Source organism: Meleagris gallopavo, chromosome 8 (genome assembly GCF_905368555.1).
Source record: "Meleagris gallopavo chromosome 8, MGAL_WU_HG_1.1, whole genome shotgun sequence".
Lineage (NCBI taxonomy): Eukaryota > Metazoa > Chordata > Aves > Galliformes > Phasianidae > Meleagris > Meleagris gallopavo.
In genome coordinates this window covers 27,630,191-27,646,428 of record NC_139411.1, presented here as the reverse complement: position 1 = coordinate 27,646,428, position 16,238 = coordinate 27,630,191, and the positions used below count along the sequence as shown (strand labels likewise).

The window sequence follows — 16,238 nt, the reverse complement described above, 5'->3', positions numbered from 1 at the left end:
TTTTTTTTTTGAAATAAATATATTTTAAAATTTACGTTCAGAATTTCTCTATGCCAATGAGCAAGATAAAGTCACTGAGGCACTATCACACAATAACAGCAATAATCTCCCCTACTTTGGGCTGGTACAAATGACTGTAAAACACCTAGCATGTTTGCTCTGCAGCCCAGATCTTCATCTCAAATCTGATAGACATGATACACATGACTAAAGGGGCAAGCAGACAGAATTTAAGCAGCCACATGCCAGAGTGCAATCTGTAACCCTTCTGAATTTTAATGTCTAAACGTTCTTAGGAAAAGTTTTAGAGAAATTGGAAATCTCCTTCATAAACTTAACGAACCCACAACTCGGTTGTTAGTTCAGCACAGGCTGTACTTTGAATCTACAGTCTGGGTATACTAGAGCTGAATGTCCCCAAACAACCCGCCCAGTGATGAAATACTAAGCTCAGTTCCTGAAGAATTCAGCACAGACATGTGCTTGGTCATTGGCAGAGATCCCACCACATTGTGTGCTGCCTTCTTTTTGATAGTATAAAAACTGAGTCTTATTTTTGTCTAGCAGGATATATGCCTCCGTCAACTCAGTGTAGTCAAAGGAGAAGCAGTGGGAGGATTCAGGCCACCAGGAAAAAAGGATTCCGTTTGCACACAGAGGGAAAGAGACAAGAGCAAGTCAAATGACACAGGCACTCAGTAGGCAGGGAGGAGTCCCACAGTCTAATTTCTGCTCCCAAGACATTCCTTCGTTTTTTATTAAAAATTATTGACTAAAATAGAAAAAGAACATTGGGATATTAGACCACAATACAATCCCAACATCATCAACAGCTAGAAATAACAAGGACTCATGGTTATTGAGCATTTTCATATTGCTATTTCAAAATTTTGCAAACCTCTTGATGGCTTTCACTGTCAAAAGAAATCATTAAAATCAATTCAAAATGTCAGTAATGAGCACATGTAAGAACATACCAATAATTAGGCAAAGAAAGCCATTTAATTAAATGAGAAAATAAATTTCAAAGCAATTCTTTAATCCTAATATTACTGTTAATTTTCAAGAAACAGCTCTTTCTTTAATGAAATCCATGCCTTTCAATACAGCTAGTATGGGAGTTTTCTGTTCACATCCAATGGGGAGCAGACTTATTCTGATATTTAAGCTTTTAAATTAAAAGAAATCTGTGCTTTCTATAATACAAGAATATTCCCAAAAGAACAAAGGCTGGTCGGAAACCTCAAGAGATTTGAAATTCTACTAAATGCCACTAAAACCCTCTAAGAATATACAATTATGCTATTATTTTTAAAACATGGATATATGTAATATAACAATGATAAAGTTATATACAAAAAGGTATGTTAAAGAGGAATATTCGGACTGTAAAATGAACTACAATCAAGGTTGTCTGTGAATTATTTTTGGGTGAGTGCTCTGTTAATGGGCAGCTATTCAACACTTTGTTCTTTGCTCAGTACTTGGTGTTGGGCCCATGCCTCATTTACTACATACTACACAAACCCTTTTTCCAAGACTGAATTAATTTTTAACGTGGCTTTCTACAGTATTCATCACTATCATTTTCTAAGTTCTTCAGAAAAGTTAATGAATTTGTTACAATATTACTGTGAGATGAGCAGGCACTATTAGTCCATTATTACAGGACAGGAAATGAAACAAAGAGACCAAGGACTAAAACATTCATTAATCACGAGTAGCCAATCGAAAATATCTAGAGTATGACTTTTTCATATTTCAAATTAAGTAATAATACATATGATCATTCTTATTTTGTAGTTCCTTCCATCACTCACTATCATTCTTTCAACTTTTTCTAGAAAATAAGAAAGGATCATAAATTCAGCTACATGATCACTTACATGTACCCCACAAACAATTCCGTTCTTTTTATTCTGAAGGGAAAGATTCTGGGGAAAGAGTATATAGATGTGATATTAATAATTACATGATCCTGTCCTACTAAGGAACAAAAATAATTGTGCTAGAAATTAGTTCCTCCACTTTCCTGGCATTCAATGCCTACATAGCATATTTCATTTTCAAAGGGGTTCTTATTAAGCAATTTTGACCAGACAGAAGAAGATTCTAGAGGATTGTTTTTATCTTGAGCTGCACCTCCCTTTTGCCTGTTCTTTCCAATAGAGCATCCCATTTTCCATCAGGAAGAAAAGACTGAATCTGAATTCCTAGCAAGGATGTGTATAGCTGGATATATTTATGGGACTCATGCTTTTGACTGGTGGCCTTTCTCCTACGGATTCTGTCACATCATTTCTTAATATGCATATCTAAAATTGAATAAAATTGCAAAAACTTTTCATTACACGCAAACGTTCAGAGAAAGATGTTCAGTATTTCAGCCCCAAAAATGTTCAAAGTAGTTCGTAGCCAGAAGTACCGCAGTACATGTCAAAGAGCCCTGCACTGCGCTACCAGACCCACGCATAACATCACTTAGTTCCTCCCAGAGTAGCTGATTCATTCCATTGTCTGTACCTAACAGTCACCCACTGCCTCATTTCAGTCCTGTATTAAAACACGTTAGTACCCAAAAATTGCTTGTCTACAGTGACAGGAAAAGTAATGTTTTATAAATGTTGTGGATCACATGATCTTCACCTGAACAATAACATAAGGTTTTTTTTCAATATTTCTTCTTTCTTTAACTGCAGGGTACAGGTCATAGAAATACCCTTCATAGAAATACCCCCTTCATTCACTGAATAAATGTCTGGCCTTACACACAGCTGTGTACATATTAACAAAAACTTTTAAGATCACAGATAAGATACCATATTTTAATCATTCACTGCTACCAATAACATTATTTCAATATTTTCTTCACAGTAAAAGGGGAAAAAAAAAAAAAAAGACAATTACATGCCTGAATTGGTACATTTTCATGATAATTCTGCACGACCAAATACACTAATTCTGTGAACAGACACACCATAAAATAGCACTGTTCTATTTTTATTTCTTGAAATCACTTTTGAAGCTAGAGCAGGAACCCCACTCATGACTGCTACATAGCCCCATCAGTCAGTCTACCTACATTCTTCTATTTAGGGAACTCTCTATTCATGAGGATTCTAAAAGTTATACTTCCACCTCTTCAGTGTACAGACAATTTGCCTCTCTTTTGCTCTTTCTAAGCGATTTTTCTCTATTTTCATTAAGTTTGTTGAGAACAGCCCTATTCATATTCAACTTTGTCAGCAGAAGTGTTGCTTTTGAAATCAAGTTTCATTATCAAATGCTATAAATCAAATTCATTTGTGACCAAAATAAGTTCTGCTTGTATCACAAAGTTAGGGGACTACTACCAGAGCTATTTTCAGTCAGGATAATTATTTTGAACTTTCAGAGCAGCTGTTTAATTCATTCTATCATCTGCTTCTGTCATCCATTGCCTCATTTTCATTGTTGTATTAAAATATGTTGGTGTCCAACATTGCTTGTCCATTGTGACAAAACAAAAAGTCATTTATTGTAAAGACTTTACTATCAACTAGCAAAATTTGCATTTTTGATAAACGTAGTAAGAATGGAATGAGCTTTAAAAAACTCCAGCAATTTCTAATTAAATGCTTCTTTCCATGTAGAGAAGGCATGTGAGAATGAATTTCACAGAAGTTCAAAGCTATAATAAAGGAAATACATAGTAACAACAAATTAGTGTTTCTTTTAATGTACTTTAAAAAGATAAACTACGCTAAAAGGACTACAAAAAGACATAGGGATTGCTGTCATAATCAACAAACTGAGTAACTAAATTTTATTTAAAGAGAAATTCTCTCTTGCAAAATGTTAGCTTCTATTTGGAAAGGTATTATAAGTTGTCAGTTTTTATCCTGGGACAGCCAGACACAGAAAAATATGATCACGTTAAAATTTTATTCAACTAAATGTTGCTAATAGCCTAGGCTCACTCTACCTCAGCCAAAACTTTCTAAAGACAGCTTACTTCTTTCTAAGATAGCTGCTTACAACATGCAGGCTCTTGTTCTTCACTGGTGAAAAATGCATAGCTATTGGTCCTAACTATCTTGAAAAACAGGTCTATAGCTGAGAATCTGCTGCTAGAATTTGCTATTGTGCTCTGTGAATCTCTTGTAGTTTCCATGGAAATAATTAAGAGGCATTACTTTTGGAGCAACCTACATAGTTGGACATTTATCATCTTTTTTTTCCCAGCTCTTCAGCGACCTCTGAGTGATCAAGTATCACAAGGAAACAGAACATACCCTTTGAAAACTGGCTACAAATATACACAAAAAGTGTTCTCCTTTAATATTTCAGTGTTTTCAACATTCTTTCTTCCTCTTTCTAATCATTTAGTTGATATTTGCTTATGAAACCTTAAATCAACAGTCCCAAATGTCAGAACTTACTCCATACTGCTCAGCTCCACATGAGTTGTATAAAACACACAATGTACACTGAAGTCGAGATGTTTCAACTTTGCTGATATTCTTTGTTGTGTCTTAAAAAATTAAACAATGTTAGCTCTGAGGATTAAAATCCCTTGTAGCAAATGAAACCCAAACGTTTTCAGGAAAGCCTCAGTTAATACTGAATAGAAATACATGTTGTATACTCCACTGTGCAGCCTCCTGTATTATAGTATCATGAACTGCAACAGGTACTTGCATTGTAAAAAATTATATGCTAAAGCGCTTTCTCACAATGGGCAGTAGAAGATTTTTGCATTTGAACTTCTAAGATAGGTAAGATATGAATCTTTTCATTTAAAATAAGATCGGGTGTATTTCAATTAAATAATAAAATTTTCACTGCTTTCGGCTCATTGATGAAATATTAAAATTTCAATTTGTTTACAAATATTGCCTAGTCTTGCCTATGGAGCCTTTAAAACAGAGAGAAAATACAGACTAGTAAGAAAAAAATAAATCCAGATTATTTTCCCCACTCCCTGCACATTTAGCTGGTAGAGCTGGCGGTTAAGCATGTAAAATAATAAACTATTTGCTTAAGCTAACCAAATGGAAATAACACAGAGAGGAAAAATAGAGCCTTGAACTGCTGATCTTTCTCAGTCACCCACTCCTCGGTGGAGATTTATTCTTTGCTTCAGAGAGGGAACCTTGGCCACTGTGGCAGGGCTCAATACCTCCTTTAATAATCTCCTTTCTGAAATAACTTGCAATATTCAATTTCCACCCCAAACAGCTGTCAGACATTAAAAGTAATATTCATTGCACTATTTTTTTCTATGAAACAGGAACCGGCTACAGCTGTGTTTTTATTAACTCATGACCTTTTTGGCCACACAAGAAAGTACTGCTAACCAAAGTGCACAAACAGAATAAACCGCTTTTTTATTTACTGCTTTGTCTAGCAGTGACTAGCTTAACACAGAGCTATTTCCACTTTGTGATAGATGTCAGACATGAGCTCTTTAACACAACTTATCTAGGAACTGGAATATCATGCAAAATAACAACAAAATGTAGACAACAGTGTGACAGCCTGTTTGCTTTCATTATTGAAAAAGCACTGACAGTGAATATCTTCTACATCTGAACTTCAAAGATCTAGTATTGTGGTAAGGAATCCATTACAACGAACACAAGGAAAGCAATCTATCTACGTGATGTAGTTTTGCACTGTCTTTTCAAAATAAATTCAGTTTTTCTCTACCATATAACCTACTGCTTGGTTTAATAACGTCCTACCTTCACTTTTTCTTTCCTTAGCTGTCCCTAATGTTACTAAAAGTTCTAATACTTGAAAATCCGCCTAGCTGCATTTTCATGGATCTCTACAGAAGCGATATACATTTCTACTCAACAAGACTATAATCCTGAAAATGTCACTTTATTGGCAAAAAAAAAAAAAAAAAGTGTGATTCTTGCCCTTTTAAAAAAATTTCTGCCCAGTTTATCATTTTTACAAAATTATTCTGATGGTCATGGCACTTCCTTAAGGGAGTAACACAATAAAGCATATTCATTTACTGGTGCTAGTGAATATAAAGAGACAAATCAAATGCATATATATTACTTCTATACCAGTGTATCTTCATGCTTCTTGACAGTGATATTTTTCAAATTTCCCTTAATGTCATTTGCTATTGTATCTATTTTGCTAATGTGCATTGCCGCGCTTTGACCTCACACAGTTTGCAGTTCCATTTTTTCCCAGTGTTACCCTTTATATCTAGTGACGAGTAAATTACACTTTGCTGCCAAAGAGTTATATTTCTGCAATACATTTTAAAATGATATTTACAATTCAAGCTAAGAAAAAGTGACAAGGAGTCACTGACTACTTTACAATATGCTGAAATTGAGCTGTTAGCCATTCAAAGAGAAATTTGAATTTGATAATAACCACATTTCAACATAATATAAATTTTCTTAAAGTTCATGAAATCCAAAGTTTTACCATTGTCTTTAGGCATAAATGACCCTCAATATATTTCAGTGATCAGCGCCCTTCATCCAAATACCTTGTAAGGGCTTCACACCACTCATTATAAAGCAGAAAACATTATTGACTACTCTCTTGATTTTTTCAAATGTGTGCTAAGATTAGGTGGTTCAAGGCACCTGCATAGTGAGTCTTGTGCTAACAAGACAGTTAATTAAGTGCTCAGGCTGTAATGATGGAAGAGGCTAAGCTGTCCTTAAGCAGTTCATATTAGCCACTGGCAAAAAATATTCCAGCTGACATAGAAAAGCTATTAGACCATTTGAAGAACTCCCAAAGGAACCAGCAGAAATTCAAATACAAACCTTAAGCCCCTTTCTTATTGAAGCCAGGTGTTTTTGTTGCTTTTTCTTCTTATTTCAACTGGTTCAAAATTTCACTACAGATCTCTCCTCAAAGTCTCTCTGATCAAGAATTCTCTTTTCCCTAGGAAGTCAGCAGTAGAAGCAATGCAACTGTAAACTCATCACAAAGGTAAAAGAGCTGGATTTTCCTTCTCCAACAGAAGCTAAAGGAATACTGATGGTTACTTTTCTGTTCTATTTGCTTCTTACAGCATCAGGTTTGGGGAGCTGTAAGGCCTCCCAGGTGTTTGAGGAGTGACAGTCCACTTCTCTCTGGACATGCTGGGAAAAAACACACGCAAAGCACAATGTAACAACTCAAAAAAGTACCCATCTCAGTGAATCCCAGGTCAGTAAACTAAATAAAATACTGCAAATACACAGATCTTTGGATCAGTTTCCTTCTAAATTAAAAAAATGCTTCACTCATGGGCTAGAGTACAGAGAAAAGTATTTCTTTTGAATGAGTTCTCCAGTCCAGAATTTCCCTTTTCAGAGTAGTATTTTATAAATAATCATAATTTATATAGCTTATATTTTCTTAACTTTATGTAGTACTTAAATGCAGTAGTAGTAGTTACTTACTAAATATTATGGCATCCGTGGAACAGCCATATAAATAATGAAAGAACCTAATTCAGACTTCTATTTGCATACCTTTAAATATTTCCCTATCAGCTTCTGCTTAAAATTTAGGTTACTCCATCTTTAGCCATCTTTCATTGGCTAAATGCAGTCTAAATAAAAAGTGTATCTAAACAAATTGTCACTAAAGTTAAGCAATCTACTTTGGCAAAAGTAAGATAAATAGTACATGCAAGGAGATGTCAGTTGGTATATTCACTGACACATAAGTAAAAACTATCAGAGAAAGAAAATAATCCTTATTTCAAAACTGAAGTGTGCTTTCTGAAACAGATACACAGAGAAAAAAATTTCCAGTGTTAAAATAAATATAAATACAAAGATTTGCCAATTCATAGCAAAATCTGAAGATGATTGGCAACAAAACTGTTTCTTTAGCCTGCCCAACTGCAAGCCAACCTAGCATTTGGCAAATGAGTACATAGAGCCTGGGGTGAGATCGTGATACTTAATTAGGAGCTTGGTATGGTTATTGTTTTAATTCCTTGGAAGGCTACAATTCATTTGTGTGGTTATTTTAGCTTAGGGCAAACACTCTGTTGCTTTTTTTTTTTTTTTTTTAAATGTTTGTAGTTTGTTGAGACTAATCTTTTCTAAAACTACCTAGAATTGCCTGATTCAAACTATAATCTTTTATACTACAGTCTTGAAACACTAACATTTCTGTGTAAATAGAATTTATTTGTATAAGCCTGAATATTCAAAAGACAATGACAGACATTCTTATGTATTTATAAATAATAAAAATTGCCTCAGTCTGTATCAAAGTCAATCAGTGCTAGATATAATTGGAGAAACTCATTAATTTAAGTCAAGCATGACAGTTTTACAATTCCAATATGTAGCCAGTTTAAATTAATGCTGTCCCAAAAAGCAACAGGAATTCTACACACCAGTAGCAGAGAATCTAACTGCTAGTACATATCTCACAACTCAACTAAAACAAACACCTTTACAGTAGTGTAAATTTATTGTTTCTGCCCTTTAAGTTTCAACAAAATTTTTAAATATCTGGAAAATCTCTGTTAACAGTGTTATTAAAAGTGCTACTTGCTGTTTATTTCCTAAAACACTCTCCTTGGAATGTTCTTGAGTTTAATCTTTTCCTAAGAATAGCAAGTCTGCCATCTAGTGCTTTATAGCCACCTCTAGTGCATGCTTTCTTTGATCTTTATTATTATTTTAATAAAGGATGTCACGCTCTAAGGTCATAAATGCATATACATGCACATGTACACACACAGTGCTAAAAAATCACATTTAATCTTCTTGCTGACAGGTTGCATTACATATTTCAACAGCTATTAACACATACAGCCATCTTCTACTCTCCCTTATCGATTACGAGAACTACTCATAAGCCGAGAGCAACCAGAGCCAAGCACCATCCCAGATCTTGCACCCACCTGCTTCTAGAACAACTCTCCTCAGAGTCTACTTATATCTGTGGCCTATATCAGAACTCGAATTATAAGGTGAAGAAAAAAAAAAAAAAAGATATGTTCAAATAGTAAGGAAACACCAGGTAGTCTGACCTATTGATAGTTCAGCCCAGGCCTGAAATGTATTTTGACAACATAAATAAGAATGCATTACCTGAGGACCGTTCTGCTTTAAGATAGTATTGAAGTGATGCTTCTAAGAAGTGAATATAAGTAAGATGTTGCCGTAAATTACTGACCTTTAAAATCTATCCCCCACAGAAAGATGGTTTGCTATTACAAACAAGCAAGAAGTCAGAAAGGAAAAATATAAACACCTCTAAAAAAGTACTAAAACCTTTACCCAAGATGCAGATATCAAAAATCAGTTAAGATTTGTTTTTCTTAATTTTTATCGAGATGAATTTTAAGTAAAAAGAAATTTTTTATATAAATAGGGATACAAGAAACATAAAAACTAAGTGTCTGTTTGTTTCAGACACCACTCACTTTGCATAACAATGTCCCTTAAAAGATTCAAAATTAAAATTTTACTCCTTAGAAGGATAGGGAGAATGGGTAAGGACTGTCATTCCTCTTTATTTTGCCTTTTTTGGAGTCCTGGAGTATCCGGTAATGGGGCTAATGGAGCTCCAGGACTGCAATATAAACCTTACAAGGTTTTACAGCCAGAAGCAAAATTCCCTTTTTCCCGTTGAGCTCTCTTCACAGATACCAGATTTTATTTTAAGAGTATCCTCTGAACACACACTTTGTGCTTCTTCACCAATTTCAGTTAGGAAAGTATCTTGGTAAGTCACTGATATACTGAGAGAACTGAACACTGCCATCCTATCTGCACATCCGCCAAGGAAACAAGGAAGATCTATAATTGTTTCAATGCTGACAGTATGGAATTGCATTGTAAAGCCATAAACCTATTATTCATATTGCACTCCCAAAAAATGCTACAAAATATTTAATACCTCATACACTATCACATTTCTCCATGAAATGCATTTTAAGTAAAATACAAGAAAATAATGTATTAATAAAATAACTTAGAGATATCCTTGGATTTGTTTTAAATCTACAAGTATTATTTCCCCACTAGTTGTTACGGTGGATATTTTTAGTTATGAACAATGAGAATTCAGCAACACTTTCCCTGGCTTTACATTTCCTCCCTTCACGTCCACTGGCCAATAAGGAAAGCTGAGTGGTGACAGTGCTTTGCAGTACATCTCAACCTTGAGATTCCTGCAGATGGGACCATGCTTTTTTATATGCTTCATCCCAGGAGATGTGAAACAGTGGCTGATGCTCTACTGCACAGCTGACATTTACTAACACATTGAGCTGAGAGAAAAATTAGAGCCGTGGAAGAAAACACAACAAAGCTAGGAAAACAGCTAAAATTTGTATGGCCTTTCAGCCACTTTTATGGACAGATATTAGTGCTTCCTCTCTTCTAAAGGCTTTAAATCCAACAAATCTCCTTTAGAGACAGATATTCTGGCAAAGAGGGGGGGGGAATCAATAAGTAGGTTTTAACTTTACAAAGGCCATGAATCATTTAGTCCATCCCTGTTTTAATTCTCTTCATGAGTGACCCATCCCTCTTGACCTCTACACATACTTGGATTCTCTAATCCTTCTCAAAGGTCATGTTCTAATCTCCCACAAATTTGAAAGCAGGCCTGCTCTGCAACATAGCAAAGTCTATACTATTATCCTGGAAACATAATGCACATCGTTTTGAATGCAAGATACAAGATTCTTCTGATTTCTCTTTGAGATTACATATAGCCATACATCCAAAGATGTCTAACCCAAAGATAAGCAAGTGATTAATAAAAACTGTTAAGTTATTCTAATTTTATTGCTTGCAACTACACACCTGGTGTGCATTGCTGAATCTATGAATGCTCCACATTTTGAAGTGCCACGTAACCCACTATTGCTGCCTATTTCAAAAGAGCAACCAAAAGAAGAACTACCACTGTTGATCTCAGTTTCCAAAAGGAAAAGTGCTTCTAAGCACATCTAAAGCAGTAAAAGGGAGACAGAAACAAAGGTCTGTCAAAGCTATATCTGTGTATAGTTTTTAACTGCCTTTTCCTAGCTGGCTACTCACATGGGCTTTGGCTAGGAATTGTCTTGGTGGAACAGGCAACACTTGAGAGCTCTGCTCCAGCAGTGTAGCTCAGCCCTGCTTGAATCACAGGAAACATTTCTGCTCACTCTTACTTGGGAGAACTTTAACAGAATGGACAAAAAACAGAGAGGATTTGTGAATGCTTTGTGCTAAATTACTCATCTGGAAATTCTGACAACCACACAAGTGAATAACGCAGTTTATACTCACAGTACTGATTTGCTGAAAGAGTCAATGCCTCTGCACAGAGTAGTTAACAGAAACAGATACCCTCTTTGATTGAAATGTAGCATGGGAATTGAGACATTTAAAGTAACGTACATAGTGCAGACATTTTTGAAAGCTTTTGACCTTAATAATGCAGATTTCTAAAAGAAGTTTATGCAGTAAAGTACAATATCCTTTCAAAAGGAGTGATTGTAAGCAAGCCTATACTCCACCCTCTATGTAAAAACATACCGTGAATTATGTATTTAAACTCTCATTTCTCTAGAGCATTGGTTTAACTATATATCCATTTATGATTTAAAGCACTGTGTCCAAATACGATCCAGATCAGAATCTCAGAAGTGGCATTTGTCCCAGTGACTCTTTCCAATCAGTCTAAAACCATCTGGTTGCTGCATGTTTCTTTGCACCCAGGAGCACTGGTTCTGACAGCAGCATATTTCTAACGCTGACGTGTGAAGAACTAATCCAGCAATTTGGATGCATACTTTGCTATCTAGGTGTCACTGTTATACATCACACTGGCTCAGATACCAAAGAACAATAACAACAACAAATACAAATGCATCACGACAAAATGTTATATTTATGGTTTGCGTACATGCATAAGTCAGCTGAACAACCATTTCTGGCCTCCATTCAAAATTCATTTATATAGATTAAATCAGCTTGCAATTGTACACAGAAAAATTGGTTTCTAACAGAAGGGTCTGGAGATACTGAGCCTCCTTCTTAGAAACACAAAGGAACAACCCAGAAGCACAACTGTACTCACTCTCCAAGAGCACTTACAAAGGCAAACAAATCTGATGTTTCAATTAATGAAGTTCCTCGTTTTTTATATATATTCTATTTTTTAATGTTTATAAGAAATCTTGCATAGTATTTTCTCTCATATTCCTGAACAGTGGCATTTCCAACATTCCTGGACCAAGAAATCCTCCCTCTCATGAACTTCCTGAGCTGCAAATTGTTGTATGTAAAGAAGGAAACATCAATATATAGTCATCCATTTCCTATAGTATTCCCTGATATTCATATTCAGCTGCTCGCACTGCGGTACTAGAGCAGATAGACCATCATACAGCTGCTCATACATTCTTCTACTTTCAATATTTTTCTAATTTTTATATCTATGGTTTGTTCTCATTCTCATACTCTGACAAGTTTGTTTTTGCTCTTGTGATTTTTCAACCATGCAGAGAAGTCATGAAAAATGAAATTAACATAAGTTTAATAGAAGCAATAGGCTGCAGTTTTCACACAATCTGGATAATATAATATTGCATGCCCTATTATGAATGTCCTATTTACTTTTATTAAGTTTTGATAATTTTAACCAAGTAGGGAAAGTACTCATGTCCAGCGCTGCCAAGATTTAAAATGCCACATTAGAATGAAATCTGATGTTTAATGAGCTGTTCCTGTCAGCTGTAGAATTTGATGACATTTCAGCTGTTTATCTTCCCGTGATAGCATCTGTATTTTTTAACATCTATAATGTTTCAACATGATATATAAAACTCATTTATATATATATATATACATACATACGTATATATTTAAACACATACGTCTGCATATATGTGTGTTTGTGTGTATATATATATATATATATATATATATATATATATCATTCTTTTCGATCATGCCAGATCTTTCTGTAAGTGTTCTTCTGTTCTTATTAGTACTCACGTCACTTCTACAGTCATGGCAATATCTACACACACACTCATACTGTGCTTACTATCCTATAACGCTACTAGAAAAAAAAAAATAATTAAGAAAATAAAATAAACTGTGCTATCCAACTAGGTTTAGAGTTTACTTAGTTAACAGTCAATTGATGTTAATACCAGGGCTAGATCAACACCAGTCTTCTCCCCCTTTCTGGTCTTTAGGATAGCAAAGACAGGAAAGAGGGAGGAGTGCAGGCAAGAGTTAGGCCCGTTAGGGAGAGAGCAAGAGGTGGAAATAGCTGAATTTTCATATGGCAGTGGGTATTTGCATCAAGAGTTGCAGAAGTTTCGGTCAGACAACAAGCATTCTCAATCCACGCCCTGCTGTTAAGAGAAACTCAGGCCAACTCATATCATACAAAAGTTAGCCACACTCAGAACTGAATTCTAAAGTTTGGGCTAAGAAAAACATTCCAGTTAAGGATAGCATTTGCACAAGTGAATAAAAATAAAATTTAAGCACATAAAATGTAGTGAAGATAGCTAAACTTAAACATAAATAAAAGCTTTCCAGAAGATCCCAGCCACTACAGCGAATTACTAGCTGTATTCCTATTTCAGTACCATTCATTAATTGATTTTGGTTATGAAAGGAAGAAACAAATTTGCTTAGAAGTTTTATTTCTCATAAACCTATGCTGATTTTAAGTTTATACTCTTCTCTGTTCATTTGTTTTTCCTCAGTATTTTCTTCCCTCCAGAGTAATAACTACTAGCATGATGTAGAAATCAAGAAAATTCTTTACTTCAAGGAGAAGCAAATGGTAATACAGGTGTTTAAATAGGAAGTTCCTATCAAGTAGCGAAATAAGTACAGAAAAATAGCATCCAAATGCATATCTTTTACAGAAGCAAAACATTCTTATATAAATGACAGTCAATATTAAGTCATACTTTAAAATACTTAAGCATATAAGAAATGAAAGCTGTGCTTTATGACAAGCTTTAATACATGATTTAGCAGGTAATGAATGGTGCCAATAAGCAATTGTCACTGAAATCTTAGGTCAGTCAGTTATCCATAAATTAACAAATAATTTCTCATTATGATACATTATCCACCAAATGTAAGACAGACAGAATTCCATTATTTTAATTAGTGCGGATTCCTTCTTACCTCCAGATTTTATAGCTTATATGCTACATTTTAAATTACTGAAAGTATTAGATTTATCATTCCAAAACAACAAGATCTTTAAAATATTTTAAAATTTGACAGAAGACAAATACTGTTAGTGGGCTAAAGGTGGAAGGCTATCTTGAATACAGCACAATTTGTCTACAATATGATTTATAGTCCCAACCTGTAACATGATAGCAAAAAATAAGGTTTTTCTTGGAGGTGCCTGAGGTCTACAAATCTCATTACCGTCATTTCTTTTCCACCTCTAAATTTAATAGCTTTTATTTTTAAGGGGCAAAACAAACATTGATGGACATATCCAAACCAGATTCTTTAGCACTACTTCTCATGTACTCATTACCTATCTTTGATTCCATATAATTTATAAAACAAACAGATAAGAAAATCCGAATCTCTGAGTAATGAAATTTCTCATTTAAAGTAGTAAGAATGTAGCCGTGGAGGCAAGTAACAAATGAAAATGAATTTATTAGATTCACATTATCTTCTAATCATAGCTCTAAGGAGTATTTTCAATCAGGTCTATTTTATATAAAATATCAACAATTACAACAGCATGTTTCAAATATTTAAAAATGAACCTCCAGTTTGAAGTGTTATAATCAAACGTGTCTGTGGAAAAAAAAGCAAAAAAATTTTATAACTGGCAAAAAGTGTAAGCCTAGGGATATGTCAGCATCTCTAATTTAGTACGTGTCTATTTTGTTCTGTAAAACACATTTTACAGATACAGGCCATTAAAGGTAGAAAGAAACATTAGTAAAGAAAAAAAAACACTAATTTGTTAGGTAGATTATGCCTTACAGAGATTCTAAAACAAAACTTTTGTGTGCATTCTGAATGGATGCTGCGAATATAATCAGAGATACTACTTTATGTAAATTTAAATTGGAGATTGGGATGGTGTTGGGAAACAATAGACAAATGGATTCAGTCTAACATGGAGCAGGTATATGCAAAAGTCTGAAGAGATAAAACAGTGTTCTTCAGCATCAGTTTTTTATGATGATTAAAATTACTATTTAACATTGATATTGGCTCAGCAAAATTGGCACATCTCTCTGAGGGATTTCTGCACATGGGTAATAAGCATTCCTATGCCTTCGAGTCTTTCATTAGGACTATCAGAAATATAATGCTTTAAAAGTTAATTTGCCCAAGGCATCTTTCCTGCAACTACAAGGACATGCAGACAACACATGTGCTCTACCATTTATGATACTCTGGAGAACTGCTGTGCATCACGCCCCTTGGTGGTATACTGGCTAAGCCATTCACAATGCCCTAAGAAAATCCTACTGTTTGGTCTATTTGCATTTTCCTATCACAAATTCTGTCATGTGAACAATGATGCAATTATAGGTTCCTTTTGTTCACATACAGAGTTATAATACAATATCTTGGTCATTGCCGCTACTTTTGGAGAAACTTCCAGTAGACTTTAATTTGCTTTCTCAACCAGAGAAGCCCAGGGGGGCATTTCATTTTTCAGAGAATCAATAGGCCCCAGCTTCAGAAAATCCCAAGAAAAATATTTAATTTTTCAGACGCAACAAAATTACTACACATACATAACATTACATAAACAGCATTTAAGTAATGAACATCAAAAATATAAGTACTCACAGTAACACGTTCCCCTAAGCGGATTTCCAAGATACCTATTTTCAGAGTCACAGCTGCAGGGGGGGAAAAAGACAAAAGCAAACATTCCCATTAAATAATGCATAGATTTTATACAAATGTAGCCAGAATATTTATTCCAAATAGCATGAGCTTGATTAGTAGCAGCACCGGCACAGGAAAACATAAAGTATGGGATATATTTCTTAATCGAAGAGCTACTTTCTGGAGTAACCAGGAGTGATGAGACTTGAAGAAGGACTTAAGGTGTGCTTAAAGCAGGCGCCTGCTGCAGGCCTCAGTGTTTTGTGTCCACTTTGGATAAATGGGAGTAGGGCAGGGAGGATGAACACAGAATCTGCCACTATCTACTCTGCCCCAGGGACTGCTCACCCCCTGGCTGCCATCCATCCCTCCACTGGCTCTCTCTAAGGAGACAACATTTATCAGGCA

The 16,238-nt window shown here is 34.9% G+C and overlaps 1 protein-coding gene across 7 annotated transcripts in view; it reads right to left on the bottom strand.

The window, feature by feature from the left end:
- The window catches only part of ATRNL1 (attractin like 1), a 435,859-nt gene that overhangs the window by 269,500 nt on the left and 150,121 nt on the right, over window positions 1-16,238 (bottom strand). For all 7 annotated transcript variants that reach the window (XR_014884915.1, XR_014884914.1, XM_085230235.1 and 4 more), the window contains exon 21: window positions 15,789-15,841. Coding sequence is in view for 5 of the 7 variants with exons in the window: in XM_085230235.1 (XP_085086361.1) it covers window positions 15,789-15,841 (53 nt within the window). In the remaining 2 variants the exon portion in view is untranslated. The remainder of the gene's footprint in view (window positions 1-15,788; window positions 15,842-16,238) is intronic.